Genomic DNA, 15,987 nt, shown 5'->3' with positions numbered 1-15,987 from the left:
AAAAAAAAAAAAAAAAAAAAAAAAAAGAAAAGCTGGAGCTGAGCTGCTGCCTGGTCCTCCCCTCCAATCCAGTCGCCTCTAGGTGAGGAGGGAGCAGGAGGCCTGGGGCTGCTGCGCCTAGTGGGGAGGAGGCCACGGAATGGAGCTAGGAATTTTAAAATCAAGCGGGTATTTCTTCTGGGTTCACCTTCGCCTCACTGGTGAATTGACTGTTCTGACCCGGGCGGGAGTTAAGTGCAGGAGACTGGTTGTGGGTGGGGGTCTCTAAGAACTGTTAGGGGGAGGTGTTGGTAACTCAAGGGTCTAGCTTCTACTCTGCAGTCAGGCCTGGGCTGTTCTGCCTCCTGCCTTAGTTGTTCCTGGACAGGTAGCACATCTAGGCTTGTTTCCTTAGCTGGAAAATGGGATTGTGCCTACCTAGCTCACTTTCAAATGAGACCATGGAGATGAAAAGGCATTCAAAGGGCCCAATGCTATGTGAACATTCTTCTTCCCCTGTGAGTGGGGTAGACGCCAGGAGTGTCTGGGGCTTCCCCAGCTGTTCCTTACACAGTGTAATCCTTATTCAGCTCATTTTCCCGGGGTCCAGGCATGGACTGAAGCCTCCAAGGCAGGAAGGACTGGCGGGTGGGCTTTCCTCACTGCTGCTCTAGTCCCCGGAGGCCTGGGGTTCAGTCCCTGTGCCTGGAGCAATGTCTTGACAAAGAAGCTGAAGGCTGGGGGAGCCACAGACAGGTCTTTATTCGGGGGCCTCTCTGGGGAACCTGATGCTCTAGGACTCTTTTCCATACAGAATCTTCAATGGAGGTCTTTGGGGCCAGTGGAGGAGATGTCAGAGAGATTTCCTGGTCTCCTCCCCTGCTCTCACCTACTGTTACCTCGAGCCCCAAAGTGACTGTGTGCACACAACACAGACACACACCATACACACACACACACACACACACACACCACGCACACACACACACCCCCCCCACCACACACACACCCACCACACACCACACACACACCCACACCCCCCCCCCCCACACACACACACACACGAGAGAGCTAGCTCTCCAGCTACTCTTACCTCCTTCGCCAGCCAGCCCCTGCGACAGCCTCTCTCCCACCCACATTCCCATCAGCCCTGAGCCAAGAACTCTGGCTTCTCCCTCCCATCTTGGGGAAAGGAACTTGGAGTTGGGCTTTTGAGAGCCATACCGCCCTCCCTCCCTCCTCCCCAGGGGCTCAGCACTGGGACCTGGCCCTTTCAGGTTCAGTCAACTTTCTGTCTCTAGGACTCAGACCCAAACAGCTGTGTTAATATCAAAGCCTGAGGGGGAGGGCTCCAGGGTCTTGGGGCAGCCTTTGGGGAGATTCTCCCCGCGCCTGTGCTCCCCAGTGCCTGGGAAGGGGAAATGTCCAGAGCCCTTGGAATGGCTCCGCTTCTTGACCTTCTGGGAGCGGCCGGTTCGGGGCTCAGGGACCACGGGTGTCACCCAGCCTGGTTTCTCCTTCAGCAGCCGGTCACGGTCAGGCCGCACACTACGCAAGAACTTCTTAAAGATGTTTGCTGTCAGGGCAAACCTGTGGCCCAGCTCCTGGGGCTGGCCTTTCTCTCCTTTGGGTTCATGTGCCCGCCCATTCCCACCCTTCTCCCCACTCTTCTCCACTTCCGGCAAGTCTAGCCAGTTGCCCACCAGGTCTGCAAAAACGTTGTCCCCTAACACCAGAGGCTGCCGATTCCGGCCCCGGGACATCAACGTGGAGGTCCAGTCATCTGGTTCCACTTGCTCTGACCCCTGCTGAACATAACTTTGATGCGGCTGTGTCCTGGGAAGGGGGGATAAATCCCTCCCACAGACACTCCTATGGGATGGAAACTTGGTGCTGCTGCCAACAGAAGGTTGACTGGCGGGGGAGCGGACTGTGGGCCTGGCCAGACCTCTGCCACCCTCCCAACAAGGGCGCTCAAGCTGGGTCCTGGGACCTTCAGGGCTGCCTGGTGCAGGAGCCCCTCCAGAGATCTCCAGCTGTTCCAGTGCTGTCTGCACCTGGAGGAGCTTCAGTTCTTGCAGTGCACCCATCATGCAGTTCATCTGATCCTGTAAGCCATCACCCACCTCCTTCATGGACATCTGCAGGGGAGAGAGAAAGCATGGGGCCTATGAGCCACGGCGGGCAGCAGTGCCTCTCACAGCCCTGAACCCAGGCCCCCACTCAAACTCTGACACACTTCCAGGGTCATCCAACCTGCCCTCCCCTCTCTACAGCCTAGAGCAGTGCAGATCAGTACTGGATTAAGGAAATAATAATGGTAGCTAACTAGCTAAGGCAGGCACTGTCCTAAGAAGGCCCTCCCCACCCCATATATATATATATACAAATTTCATCTCCCCAACTACCCTATGAGGTAGTGACTATTATTGTTATTATTGTTCCCATTTTACAGGTAACTTGCTCAAGGTAAGATAGTAAGAGGTGGGGCTGAGATCAGCTAGAAGTGCGCAAGGTTGTAGTGATCATCCTCATCCTTTTTTGAGTCTGAGCCCTTTTCCTCCCTGGGCCTCGCTGAAATGATGATAGTGATGATGGTGGAAAAAACAATTTGTGAGGCTGCCATGTAACAGGAATTGTGCTAAGGATTCTCTGTGCTTCATCTCATTTAATCTTTATATAGACCCTGTGAGGTTGCTATGTTCTCATTTTAACCAATGAGTAAGTTACGTAAGGTCACGTGGCTCATAGAGCTGGAACTCAAACACGATATTGTCTCACTCCAGATGCTACAGTCCTAGCTACCAAACACAGGTTGAGCATCCCCACTCCAAAAATCTGAAAGCCAAAATGCTCCAAAATCCAAAACTTTTTGAGCCACAACATGACCAAAAGTGGAAAATTCTGCCCTGATCTCGTGTGACAAGTGGTAGCCGAAACACAGTTAAAATTCTTTCATGCACAAAATTATTAAAGACATTGTATAAAATTACCCTGGGTTTTGTGTATAAGATGTATATGAAACATAAATTTCATGTTTAGACTTGGGTCCCATCTCTAAGATATCTTGTTATACATCCCTAAGATGTCTTATATGTAAATAATCCAAAATCCAAAATCCAAAACACTTCTGGCCCCAAGCATTTCAGATAAGGAATGCCCAAACCTGTACTACCTCGAGACTAGAGATGGCTGGGCAGTGGAGCTAGGCATTTTTTTTTTCTTTCTTTCTTGTTTTTTTTTTTTTTTTTTTTTTAGAGACAAGGTCTTGCTATGTTTGTTGGGCTGGAGCACGGTGGCTATTCTCAGACACAGTCATAGCGGACAGCAGCCTCTAGCTCCTGGCCTCAAGCAGTCCTCTGGCCTCAGCCTCCTGAGTAGCTGGGACCACAGGTGTGTGCTACCTGCACCCACAGCTGGACTTTAAGGCTACTCTGTCCCCTACAGGACAGTGAGGACGGGCTGAAAAGGGCATTAGGAGATAAGGAAGAGCTCAGATTCCCCAACAGAAAGGGTAGGCCTGGGGTTTCCCGTAATTGCTGTTCACATCTGACTGGTCAGGAGAGAGACAAGGAGGCCAGGAAACTCCTGTTTGCTAAAAATCCAGCACTTCCCAGCCTGCTTCTCCCTCCCAAATACCTGTCCTCTCTCAGCTGTTCTCAGACTTGGCTTCAACACTCTTCCTGCCTTCTCAGCCCAGTTGGCTCTGCTGCCCTGGCCAAGCCAGAGTGGGATGCTGGGGGCCAGTTCTCCCAGCCCCTTTGTGGGTGTCGAAGGCCCGAGTCCCGGCTGCCAGCTGGAAGGTGCTAAGACGGTGACTTGGGTGAGGGCCGAATTTGGTGTCTGGTAACATTCACAAGGTTCCCAGTTCCTGGGCCCAAGCTGCCTTGGTCCTGCCAGCTCCCTCCCCAGCTCCTGATCAAGTTACCAACAGCAAACCTCATATGTGGAGACCATCTGTTTCTTAAGCCCCCTAGAGACCCGTGGGATCATCTTACCTCCCTGGATTGTCTTAATGCACAGAGCTAAGCCCAGAAGGTGGAGGTATCGGAAGGGCAGGCACAGAGGCTCTGTAGAGCTGGGCTGCAGCCGACGCTCCCAGGCCCTGGGTCAAATCCTCCCCTGCCAACCTTGGTCCTGGCAGGGATGGGAGATTCCAGCCAGGCTCTCAATGAGCCAGCAGAAGCAGCACTACAGGACAGTGGAGGACTGACTGCCCTTGAGGGCAAGGAGGCCTTTGCTGGGGCTTGGAGATTGCCCATGCTTTCTGCACTTTCCCTAAGACAGGCAAGAAGAAATGGTGGTTCCAGACCCTGGCAGCCCTAGGATTTGCCAGAGTTTCCATCATTTGAGTAGTGGCAGCAGCAGCAGCCAAGGACACAGAGCCCGTGGGAGGCCGTGCATATTGTTGACAGCCCCTCTCTCTGGCCTCTTTGCTTCCACTCTACTGACCCCTTCCTTTTGGAAGCACTCAGCTACAGCTGATAAGACCTAGAGCAGAGTCAGAGGACACTCTAAGCCCCAAAGCAAACTCAGTTCCTTCCTCGCAAACTGCTTCTCCCTCTGATTTCCCTATTCTTCCCCTTCCTCCAATGCCATTTTCCTTGTCTTCCCTACCTGGAGCCTCAGTTATTTTTGGCTTCTCCATTCAACTATCCCTGCTCCTGTCCAACTTACTCATGTTGGATTTTTCCTTCCGCAAATGTCGCCTATCTTTCCTTCCATCCTCAGGAATGCTACAGAAGCCTCCTAGAAAGCTTCCGAGCCACCCGACACACGAGCACCTAATCAGTGTCTCCAATGCGCAGACTCAAATCCAAACTATTTGGTCCTGCAGTCAAGACCCTGCAGGACAGAATTCCAGCTTTCAGTTCCAGGCATATCCCTACTCCCCGAGACATACCCCACATGCTCCTGTTAGAAATCTGTGATATTTAATATGCTCTTCCCTGTAGTCCTGCAACTTGCGCGCTCACCCCCAAGTCCTCTATGCGTTTAAATGCTCAGTTACTTGTGAAATGCGTATTGAGTACCCCTTGAGGACAGGAGCTGAGACCTATACATCAGTGTGTCACCCCAGAAGCTTGCTAGCACCTTGCACTTGCTACATACCCGTAAGACATATAGTGAATGCCCCTGACCAGATCACCCCTCCAGGCTGCTTGCTACCTTCAGACAGTAATTCACTACACAGGGAGAAAGGGCCAGGGCTGCTTCCCAAGGTTTCATTTCACCCAGAGGCAAGGAGTCCAAACTAACAGGCTTCCTTCCAGAAGGCTAAACACAGCCCAGGTCGGCGGCAGTGGGAGGAATGAAATGACCCCATTCAATCTCTTCCAGTGTGGAAAAATCCAGAAGAAATAATGCTGACATTTTGCACAGTTTGCCAGTGAAAATGAATGTGTGGGTATGCATGAATTCAAGCTGCCCATAAAACAGAGGCCCTATGTAAGTAAGCATGTGCTGAAACTGCACCCATATGCAAAATAATGATCTGTATTGGTTAAGAACTTGGGTTCTGGAGACAATAGAACAGAGTTCAAATCTCAGCTCTGCCATGTTAGCTGTGTGACCTGGGCAAGTTATTTACATTCTGTTTTTCAATTTCTCCATTCTTTTTTGATTTTTATTTATTTTTTTTGAGACAGAGTCTCGCTTTGTTGTCCATGCTGGAGTGCAATGGTGCGATCTCCGCTCACTGCAACCTCCGCCTCCCAGGTTCAAGCAATCCTCCCACCTCAGACTCCCAAGCAGCTGGGACTATAGGCACAGGCCAGCATGCCCAGCTAACTTTTTTTGTTTTTTTTGTGGAGACGGGGTTTCACCATGTTGCCTAGGCTGGTCTCGAACTCCTGGGCTCAAGCCATCCTCTCACGTCAGCCTCCCAAAGTGCTGGGATAACAGGCGTAAGCCACTGCACCCAGCCAAATTTCTCCATCCTTTAAAATGGGAATAACAGTTCCTGCCTCATACAGCTATTGTGCAGATCAGGTCAGGTAATGTGTATCTCTTCATAGCACCAAGAAAGCATTAGGTGAATTCTGGCTGTTAATTTAAAACTTCCCATGTACTTCCACAACATTTCGTCCTTGGTGAAACTTAGCACGTAGTAATGACAGGATTCCATTCCTTAAAGCTGGTCTAATCAAGGAGAAGCACAAGGAGAAGGTCCTGATTTTTCCCTTGGCAGCCCCCTGCCCACTCTCCAGATGTGCTCAGTCAGCCCAGCCGTATCCAGGGTGCCAACACTGAAGGGTGAGAAGGCAGCTGGGAGAGGGATGGGAAGGGAAGGAGGAGTTGTGGGGATCTCAGAGGGCCAGGGCAGTGGGGAGCCAGGCGCATCAGCTGGGGCTTGACTAAGAGAGGAGCCAGCAGAACAGCCTTTCCTGACTGACCCCAGGGGATGCCATCACCCAAGGAGGAAGAGTCGGAGGCTAAGCTTGGGATCTGCCCTCTTCTTCCAGAGCTTGGGATCCTCTCAGGTCCCTGGGCTTCCCTTGCCTCAGGACCAAAGAGGGGGAAAATGGGGGCAGTAAGGAGGGTAGAGGAAAGGAGAGACTCCAGCTCAGATAGACAGAATCCTGAGCAGACATGAGTAGCTCTAAACCTGGCTCCAGGCTGCAGGCTGTGGAGTTCCTCTGGAGTCTCTCACTGTCTTGGAGCCTCAGGTTCTTCATCAGAACAGCCACCAAATCATACCCAACTTGCTCGCAGGGGTCAGCCGGGAGAATTCACAAGAAGGTTGACCTGGTCCTGAGTAGTTGGAGTAGGAATGGATCCAACAGCCACCTCCTTTGAAGCCACCCCTAGTGTCTCTGTCTCACACACAGAACCAACCTGCTCCACCATCAAAGGTAAAACCCTTCATAAGCACATTCCAGTGAAGACTGTGGGAATCCCTTCTGTGAAAAGCCAGGAAAGATCTTCTCAACCGCTCCTTGCCTCCACACCACCCCACAGTCCATCTCCCACCCTCACTGTCTCTGGAGCTCTGCATGTCAAACTCTGTCTTGATGGCTGCAGTTTCGAGCAGCCCCTGGGGTCCTCACTGTATTAGAGCTGCAGCACCACGGGCGCCCTCCAGGTGTTTGGGAAGGACCCCACACTCGTCTGCAGACTGGACTTACTCAGCCACGTGACACTGGGCAAAGTTGCCCACCTTTTGTGCTCTGGGTTCTGAATCTCAGATGGCAACTCCTGGTGTCAGCACTAGCCCTTTCCTCTGCACTGCCTGATCCCCCCGGCTAAGCTCTAAGGGGCTGGGCCGGCAGCTGGAGTTATCCCCACACAATGGATGAGGAAACCAGGGGGATGGGAGGCCCATCTTCTCCCTCAGTGCTTCCCAGCATTCCTACCCAGACCTCTTTCATGATTTTCACCATATAAGACCTAGTCTCCACTAAGACATCTCCTATCTATGTCAATAGCTTACTTGTGTGAAGGAACTTGTGTGAAGTGTTTACACTTGCCGTAGACAGATGGCGCCTATCAACACACATCTTAAACCGAAAGCTTTCCTGGAGTATTGCCTCCTCCATCATCCTGAGCACCACCAGTGGTCCCTGGGGTCCTGAGGCTTATCCTGGGACCCCAAGGCTGGCTTTTGTACTCCACGCCAATGAGCTTTCCATGTCATCCTAACCCCTGACCTCTCAGCCTCCTGGGATTATTGTGAGAAGAAACCAGGGCAGCCAGCAGGAAGTGCAAAGGGCAGTCACCACCAGATGGGGAGGAAGAAGGTGAAGTCATCCTTTTGAGGGACTCCCAGGCCTCCCTTTCACTGAGGGCTTCTCTTCCCAGAGTCATCTAAAGAGGAAAGAGGAACTGCCTGCCTGGGGCCGGAGAGGAAGATGCAGCTGGGAACCAGATCCCCCATCTAGGACCTCCAGCTCTGAGCCCCTACAGAGGCTGTGTGGGGTTAGCTGGCCATGGACAGCACCCTCCCCCTGGGCACTCTTGGGGCCCTTTGTGGTGAGGGAGGAGCAGGGATGGGAAAATGTGACGCCAGCATCCTCGGCTCCCTTCCCAATGCCTCCCCTGGGCCCCGACTGATCCCGCAGCTGTGCCCTTCTTCTATCCATCTCACGCCCTCTCCCCCAGCCAGAATCCTTTGACACAGGCTCCAGCTTTGCCCATGGGCCTGGCAGTGTGCCCTGCCTCACTTCCCCCACCTCATTACTCACAAGATCCCCACACAGTTCCTTTCAGTCCCTGGGGAAGCCAGGAGGAGGCTGGGGGCCGGAAATGGGAAAAGCCCCTCTTTTGCCAAGTGGCCCATTCTCCAGCTCAGTGAATAGGGACCTTCACAGCCCCTCGCTCTTGGCTGGAACTCTCAACAGGAAGGTAAAGTGGACCCGGTGCCAAGAGCTGCAGGAGGGAGGAGGGTAAAGAAAGGAGGAAGTGAGGGCTGTGAAATGGATGGGCTCACTTTCCCAAACAACCCATCCATGGGGTCACAGACTTAGGCAAGGAGCAGACAGAGGGAGAGAGGAGCCCAACGCTGCCTCTTCCCAGAGTTTGCCCCTTAGCCTCCACAAGGCCTCCTCCCTCTGACCAGCTTTAGCACTTCTCCATTGCAGTCGATCAACCTCCTCAAGCATTCGAGAGACCTCCCAACCTTTTTTTCCTTTCTGGTTCAGGCCTTCAATGTCTCTTGTCTGACTCTTGTAATAACCTTCTAACTCAGCCTCCTACCTCATTTTCTCCCGACTTCCACCACCACCTTTACCCCATATCACCTTCTGGATCCCAGGGCTACTCTCCAATGCACATAGGAAACGCCAGACTCTTCCGCATGATATCCACAGTGTGTCCTCGCCAGCTCTTTCAGCACTGTTGCCCACCCTTTCTCTGCATCATGCTCTATGTTCTCGGCAAACTCCAGCCGGTCTTCAGACATCCCCACCACTACAGCCTCTGGACGTTTTGTCATGTCGTTTCAATAACTACCTGGATTGCTGTTCTCCTGTGCGTGTCCCTATTTATCCCTCGAAGTCTAGTTCAAATGCAACCTCTTCCGTGACATGAAGCTTTCTCTAATCTCCCACTCGGAGTTTATTTCTCCCTCTCAGAGCACTGAACCTGGGCTGACTCCTCTATTTCTGCCCCAGAGGTTTGCATACATGTACTGCTTGAGAACATAAGCTCTGCAATCAGACTGGCTGGGTTTGAATCCTGGCTCCTCCGCTTACCAGCTCTATGACTTTGGCCAAGTGACTTAACCTTCCCATGTTTTTATTGACTCATTCACGAAATGAGAATAACGAAAGTACAACTTCTTAGAGTTGTTTTGGCAATTAAATGACATCATAAATTATACGTCTGGCATATCAATGTTAATATCAATTTATGTTATTATATCTCCTATTAAACTGTGAGTTTCCTGAAGACAGGATCTGTGTCTGTTTATGTTTGTAACGATAATGCCAGTTGCCAGTAAATGCCTTAAACGCAGTAAACTCAATAAACATGTTCTATGTATGAATAACACACAAAACCATCTGATCAATCCATCATCAACAGTTTATCGAGTGCTTATGACACATCAGACAGTGCGCTATGTGTGAAAGACATATAGTTGGAGAGACACTTAAATTGTCATTTAATCTTTACAGTAGCTGTGTACAGTAGGTATTTTAAAAGCCCCATTTTAGAGATGAGAAAACCAAGGCACAGAGAGGTTAAGTAATAGGTGAAGGTCACACAGAGCCAGTGTTTGAGCTGAAGTTGGCCTCACTCCAAATCTTACACTCCACATTCTTCCCATTGACCACACTGTCAACTAGTCACATAGTCACCTTTCCCCAGTGTTAAACATCAAGGAAGATGCATTATAAGATCTTTTGCAAAAGTTTTTTTCTGTCTTAGGAAATTTGCCCTTTTGCCCCCAAATCTGAAGGCTGTTCCTACTGTAACTTCTCCACCTCCTACTTTTCTTCTCCTTATTTTGCCTGTAGGCCCTGGTCCTTGCCTATTTGCCAGAACCCCCTGAACTCGTGGCCACTAAAAGCTAGGGAACTGCTTCCCCTTGCTTCAGCTGGGACAGACATTCCCAGAGATGGCCTCCTGCAACCTCTCCCTCCTCCAGGAAGCCTTCCCAGCCTGGCTGTACTTCATGAGCTCCGATCATGCAGCCTTTACACGTTCTATTTGTTCTACACTGGTCTGAACTCTTGAGGGATGCCCTGTGAGCATCTTATATCTGCCTCCTCCGTGTGCCTGTGCCTACCCCATTTACTGGCAACCCACAAGGGAGCCGTGTGTATGGAACAGCTGGTCCCAAGGCCTGTGTTCAGGCAGGGCCCCTCTTTGGCGGCTGGAGGGAGAAAAGAGATGTGTTCCCTGCTGAGCTGTTGCAGCCCCAACCCCTCATTCTAATGAAGAAGTGTGTCAGCTGTTGCTACTTCTCCTGCCACGTTTCATCCCTGAAACCCTATCCCCTTCCCCTTCTAGGCAGAAGAAAAAGGCCAGCTCTCTAGTTATCAGCTAATTGAGCCAGGATCCCCAACCCTCCGCCTTCTTCCAGTGTTCACGTGTTACAATGAAATTTTCTGCTTCAGGGAATTGGGAAGTTCCACTACTTGGGTTTTCAGGAACACACTCTTCTTGTCTAGATTTTTTGGGCCAAGGACAGGGGTAGGATGCAGGAGGGGAGCATAAAACACCCTTGACAATGACAATTTCACAACCTGTTAATGTTTTCTTTTCCAGCAGGTTTATCCCACAGTGTCTGCAGAATGTTTGATTCTTGAAAGAAACTTACTGAAATAAATGAATATAGAACTTGACCAGTATTATATGAGGCCATCCCTGTGTGCACAACAACGTAGGGCAGGGCCAGGCAACACAATGCCCCCCAGGGTGGTAAGGGAGATCCTGCCTGGGATGGATTATCTGCAGTGCAAAAGCACCCCTCCCCCCCATCACAGAGACCAACTGTATTCCTTTCCCACCCGATTGCAGACCTAGGGTATAAAGTCAACACTCTTTTATCCCAGCCGCAAGTAAACTGCATTGAATTCAATCCCTACTGTCCCGGGCAAGGCAGCCGAAGCGCTGACCCTGGGCTAACTCAACTCTACTTTCTTCCCCTTTGCTACTGTTGGGATACTAAAGCACTGAGATTTGGCCTGGCTACCTAAGCACTGAACTGAGGTGTCTGGGTGTGAGTGAGCCTCTACCAGCTCTGTCTGTTCCTCTGCTCTGTCTCATGTCTGAGCAGGCTGGCACTGGGGAGGGGGCGGAGCATCATGGGGGGTAGTGCAGAGCTCTCCCATCTGAGTGTCATTCTGGGACCCAGGCCAGGCATTTGGCTTCCTCTCCAAGAGAGTCAAAGGCTGAAGCTGCTCAGACAAAGGGCCAAATAAAAGCTAATGGGGCACTGAGTGACTTCAGCCTCTCCCTTTCCTCCTCCCAGGCACTGGGGTCTCAAGTCCCTGGCAGGAGAGGGTGTAAATCAAGATGTGAAGCTCAGCTCAGTGCAGATTCCTATCTGCCTTTTTTATTCTCCTGGCATCCATAGTCTCTGTCTTCCTCCCCTCACCACCTCCCACCTAGAGTGCTGTAAAAAATGCAAATCAGTAGGATTTAAAAATTCGAGCCCATGCCAGGAACACCCACAAACCCTCCATTAAGGCAGATTCTGAGGTGAGTGGTGTGGTCCCCAGTTTGAAGCACAAGGAGGAGGATTCTATTAGATTCTTTTTCTCAGAATGGGTCTTGGACCTCAGACATTATCTGTGGTGACCTTAACCTTTCTGGTACTGCACACATAAAAGAAAAAAAATGAGAATTGTGCACGCGTGGGCTGGGGCCAGCCATCCCAAGCTGGCATGAGAAGCAGGTGAAAACGACTATGGGAAGGGGCATGGTGTGAGTCCAGAAGAGCAATGAATACTGTTGTCTCTCAAGAAGTGTTTCTCTGAGTCAGTAGCTTTTGCATCTGAGTGTCACCACAGAAAGGGCTCCAGGAGGAAGGACTAGAGAAATGATCGTTGACATGAGCAGGCAGACCCTGGAGTAGGATCGACAGGAGGAGTGGCAGGGCGACTTGGTCAGGAAGCATCAATGAGAACACCTGCAGTTTCGAACTCTGTCCCCCACCCCCAGAGCTGGCCCCTAATACACTGCCAAGTTCCTTCCAAAGCAGGAAGAGTGTAGCCTTTGCAGGCAGGAGTGGGAAAGGCTGTCACAGAATCCGGAGAGCCATGAGCTGGCCCTTTCTAGATCCAGGTCTGCTGTTGTGTGGCCTGGCTGCCCCTGGCTCTGGAAAGTAAGAAGAAAGAGGAGACGAGAAAAGTGAGACTGCGAAGTCGACTCCAAGAGAGACAAACTAAAAGAGACAAAAGGGGACGAAGGCAAAGACACAACAGAGAGGCTGGTGGAAGGAGAGATGGGCAAAGCAGAGATGGGGGTGTATGTGCATAATATCTGCCTGAATTCCGGCGGGTGAAAAAATAAGAAAGGTGGCAGGTGGCGTGGGGGCGGGAGCAGTGGTATATGAAGCCAGTGAGAATCAACTTGGCTCTCCCTAACACAGCTTTAGCGGACACCACTCCCCCCAGTTCGGTGATTTACCCCTCCAGGCTGGGCTACTTCTCCCACTCCCTGCACCCCGGGGCCTCCGAACGCTCCCTGTGCACTCCCCAAGCCCAGAGCTGACATCTGGCTGGGCCTCTGCAGCTCCCGCTCGCGACCTGCCAGGCAGAGCCCCTCCTCCAGCGCAGGGCCCTCCCCCGTGTTTCCAGCTGCCAGCCCCCTCCCTGCTGGCAGACAAGCCCGGGCAGACAGCCGGCCAAGCCTGCCCCCGCAGCCGCGACAGCTCTGCCAAGCCCGGCAGAGCTGGGGGCCCAGAGCGGTACTGGCTCCCTTCGAGCGAGCGGTCCCGCTGACCTCTTGCCCGGGCAGGGATCAGGCCCCAGCACCCTCCTCCCCCTCGCGCCGCGCCCGCCGGCAGGGCTCCGGGCCGCCCCGCGCAGCCCTGCACCCAGGCGCTCGCGTCCCGCTCCCTAGGCCTTCGCTCCCGCGCTTTCCGCGTCGGCGGCGCCAAAGTCCCGCTCCGTCCGTGCGCCGGGCCGTCTCTGGGCGTGCCCTGTGTTCTCCCTGGGGTTCTCTGTGTCACATTTCGGCCTGGTTGACTTGCTCCCTCCGTCTCTCTGTCACTTGTTCTTGTCTCATCACAAATCTTTGCTCAAAGTTTCTTCGTGACCCCTTTCCTGAGGACAAACCCTGCCCTCTGCCTGCCGGCCCGCGCCCTCTCCTATTCTCTAGCCCTCCTCACGTCCCGGCTCCCCGGGGGCCAGGTGCCCGTCGGGGCGGAGCAGCCCTCCCTGCCCCGGCGCTAGCTTCGCTCTTACCAGCTCCTGTTTGAGGCGACGCAAATAGCAGTCCATTTCCCTGCTCTCCATCGTCATGCGCCCATTCGTCGGGCTCGGTTCAAAGAGACAGTGCCCGGGTGGGACCCCGGCCCCACTGGAAACTGCGCGCCGGGTCAGCTCCCGGTCCCTGCGCTCGCACCTCTAGCCGCACGGAGCTGAGTCTGCGCTGCGAGCCCGCGACTTAGAGCCGCTTCCCCCGCGGCTGGCCGCGCGCGGTCGGTGCTGGGGGCGGAGGGAAAAGTGGGACAGCCAATGAGAATTCAGGGGGGCTGTCTTCAGCCAATGAGCAGGGCGCCCGGGGGGCCGGGCTGGGCAGCTGCTGCGGACCCCACCGCGGTGTTTGCACCGGACCCGGGCGCAGCTACCCGGGCTGGCTGGGAGACGCCTGGACCTGGCCAGCGCGGCGGAGGGCATCGTGACTCCAGATCGTACCGCGGTCCCCAAAGAAGCACGTGACCCTCGTGTGGTCAAAAGGGAGAGGACAGTTCTACGGGGAGGAACTGGGTAGCGTTCTCAGTAAGAGACAGAGTGCCATAGTGTCAGTCCCTTTTCCCAAACTCTAATCTGGAAGGAAACAGCCCCACCCCTCCGCTCCCATCCCCAGAAGTCCCTCTAAAGCTCTTTTTTTTTCAGGAAGAGGACCCTGGGAATGTGGCTCCCGCCCCACTCCTAGAGTGAGGTCCTCGCAGCCCTGCCCTCGCCAGCGGAGCAGAGACGCCGCTGCCTGATCGGTTCACCTTTGTCACACAAAGCCGCTGGGGGTCGGCTGCGCCCCTAAGTCTGATAGGCGAGATCCCTGCTCTCAAGAACTTACGTGGGGGAGAAGGGGAGGCGAGACAAACAGGTAAACACACACACACGCTAAGCACGGTAATTTCAGACAATGATTTTTATGAAAACGTGAAACGGAGTAATGGGGTGGGGCTGCTTTCCCTGGGGCCTTCAGTGGGGTGGGCAGGGAGCAAGCCTTTCTTTCCCCAGGGCTCAACGTCAATCATCCTACTTGACGCTCTGGCCTTTGGCGAAGCTCTAAGGCTGGGGAAGATGCTCGGATTGTATTCAACAGGAGCCGTGGGAGCGCCAGCTAGGCCCTGGAGGAGGGAGTTGCGGCCGATGGTCTCGAGATGGGTCGCAGTCCGGCGGGGTTGCTCCCCCCAGCCCAGCCGGGGACGCCGGGCTCCGCGCCCGCCAGCGCTGCTCCTTCCCAGCCCGGAGACTCAGCGCGCGGCTGGGTCAGCCGGGGACTGTGGCGCAGAGCAGGGAGAATAATCAAGCAATTAGCAACGTGTTGTACCAAGGTAATTAACGGGGAAAAGTTTGCCCCAGGCAGCATTTGCGGTCTCTGAGTGGAACAATTTTAGGAACACCCGAGAAGGCACGAAAGGTCCCGGCGCCACGATCCGGTTGATCCGAGGCAGCCAAGAGCGCCAGATCTGCTATCGATTCAAAGACGCGCCGGCGGCTCACGCTTGTAATCCCAGCACTTTGGGAGGCCGAGGCGGGTGGATTACTTGAGGTCAGGAGTTCGAGACCAGCCTGACCAGCATGGCGAAACCTCGTCTTTACTAAAAATACATAATTATTTGTATTTTTATTATTTGCTGGGCGTGGTGGCCTACGCCTGTAATCCCGGCTACTTGGGAGGCTGAAGCAGGAGAATCGCTTGAATGCAGGAGACGGAGGTTGCAGTCAGCTGAGATTGTGCCATTGCACTCCAGCCTAGGTGACAGAGCAAGACTCTAACTCAAAAAAAAAAAAAAAAGACTGGGAGTGGGGAGGAGAGGGATAGACACAGAGAGACACAGAGACATGGCATGGGGAAGGACCAGGGACAAAGATGGAGGGGAAGAAAGGGAAGGTGAGAGAGAATGAATCTTTAGAAGAGTTTGCAGAGTCCAGTTGTATGGCCTTCACTTAACAACCCCAGGTCCTCAATTATACAAGACCTCTTGCCCACATCTTTCGGCCTAGCCCCAAGTGTCCCTTTGGCTGAAGCTGGGGCAGCTGTAGTCAATGGACAGAGAAAAGAAAAGGAGGCACAGGATGGGCTGAACTTGGAAGGTGACTGCTGGACGAGCCCAGGCAACTCTGGCCCTACCACTCTGAGCAGCATTGGCCCTTTTGCCTGTTCTGCAGCTGTGGGCAGGAATTCTCCAAGAGATCCCTTTCTGTGGGACCCACCAAATGTTCAGAGTGAGAGCCACTCCCAAGGATGGAGCTGGGGTTTCCAGCCCAGCTGAATAAGTTCTGCAGTTGAATACTACAGACTGAGGCAGAAGGAGCCAGCATTGACATGTAATCCATAGAGGGGGCCTTCAATGGGGAGAAACATCACAAAAGGGTTCCCCAACTCAGAGGGCCTTGCTTTGCTCCATCTCCAGTCTTCAGCACGGTAGTCAGATGTAAAACTCTGAGTCAACGTTTCTGGATCTGTGGCTGAAATAGTCTCTTTTTTTTTTTTTCTTTGAGATGGAGTTTCGCTCTTGTTACCCAGGCTGGAGTGCAATGGCGTGATCTCGGCTCACTGCAACCTCCATCTCCTGGGTTCAGGCAATTCTCCTGCCTCAGCCTCCTGAGTAGCTGGGATTACAGGCACGCGCCACCATGCCCAGCTAATTTTTTGTATTTTTAG

General features: G+C 53.1%; 1 protein-coding gene across 1 annotated transcript; it reads right to left on the bottom strand.

The window, feature by feature from the left end:
- Positions 1-990: 990 nt before the first annotated feature.
- On the bottom strand, positions 991-13,568 carry INKA2 (inka box actin regulator 2). Its single transcript, XM_017524324.2, has 2 exons — positions 13,335-13,568; positions 991-2,120 (listed from the first exon to the last, which is right to left on the bottom strand). Exons 1-2 carry the CDS (start codon positions 13,389-13,391, stop codon positions 1,284-1,286), a joined length of 894 nt encoding a protein of 297 aa, XP_017379813.1. The 5' UTR covers positions 13,392-13,568; the 3' UTR covers positions 991-1,283.
- Between the last annotated feature and the right edge of the window lie 2,419 nt (positions 13,569-15,987).

Source organism: Cebus imitator, unplaced genomic scaffold (assembly GCF_001604975.1).
Source record: "Cebus imitator isolate Cc_AM_T3 unplaced genomic scaffold, Cebus_imitator-1.0 Scaffold32, whole genome shotgun sequence".
NCBI classification, from domain to species: domain Eukaryota; kingdom Metazoa; phylum Chordata; class Mammalia; order Primates; family Cebidae; genus Cebus; species Cebus imitator.
This window is presented reverse-complemented; position numbering and strand designations above follow the sequence as displayed.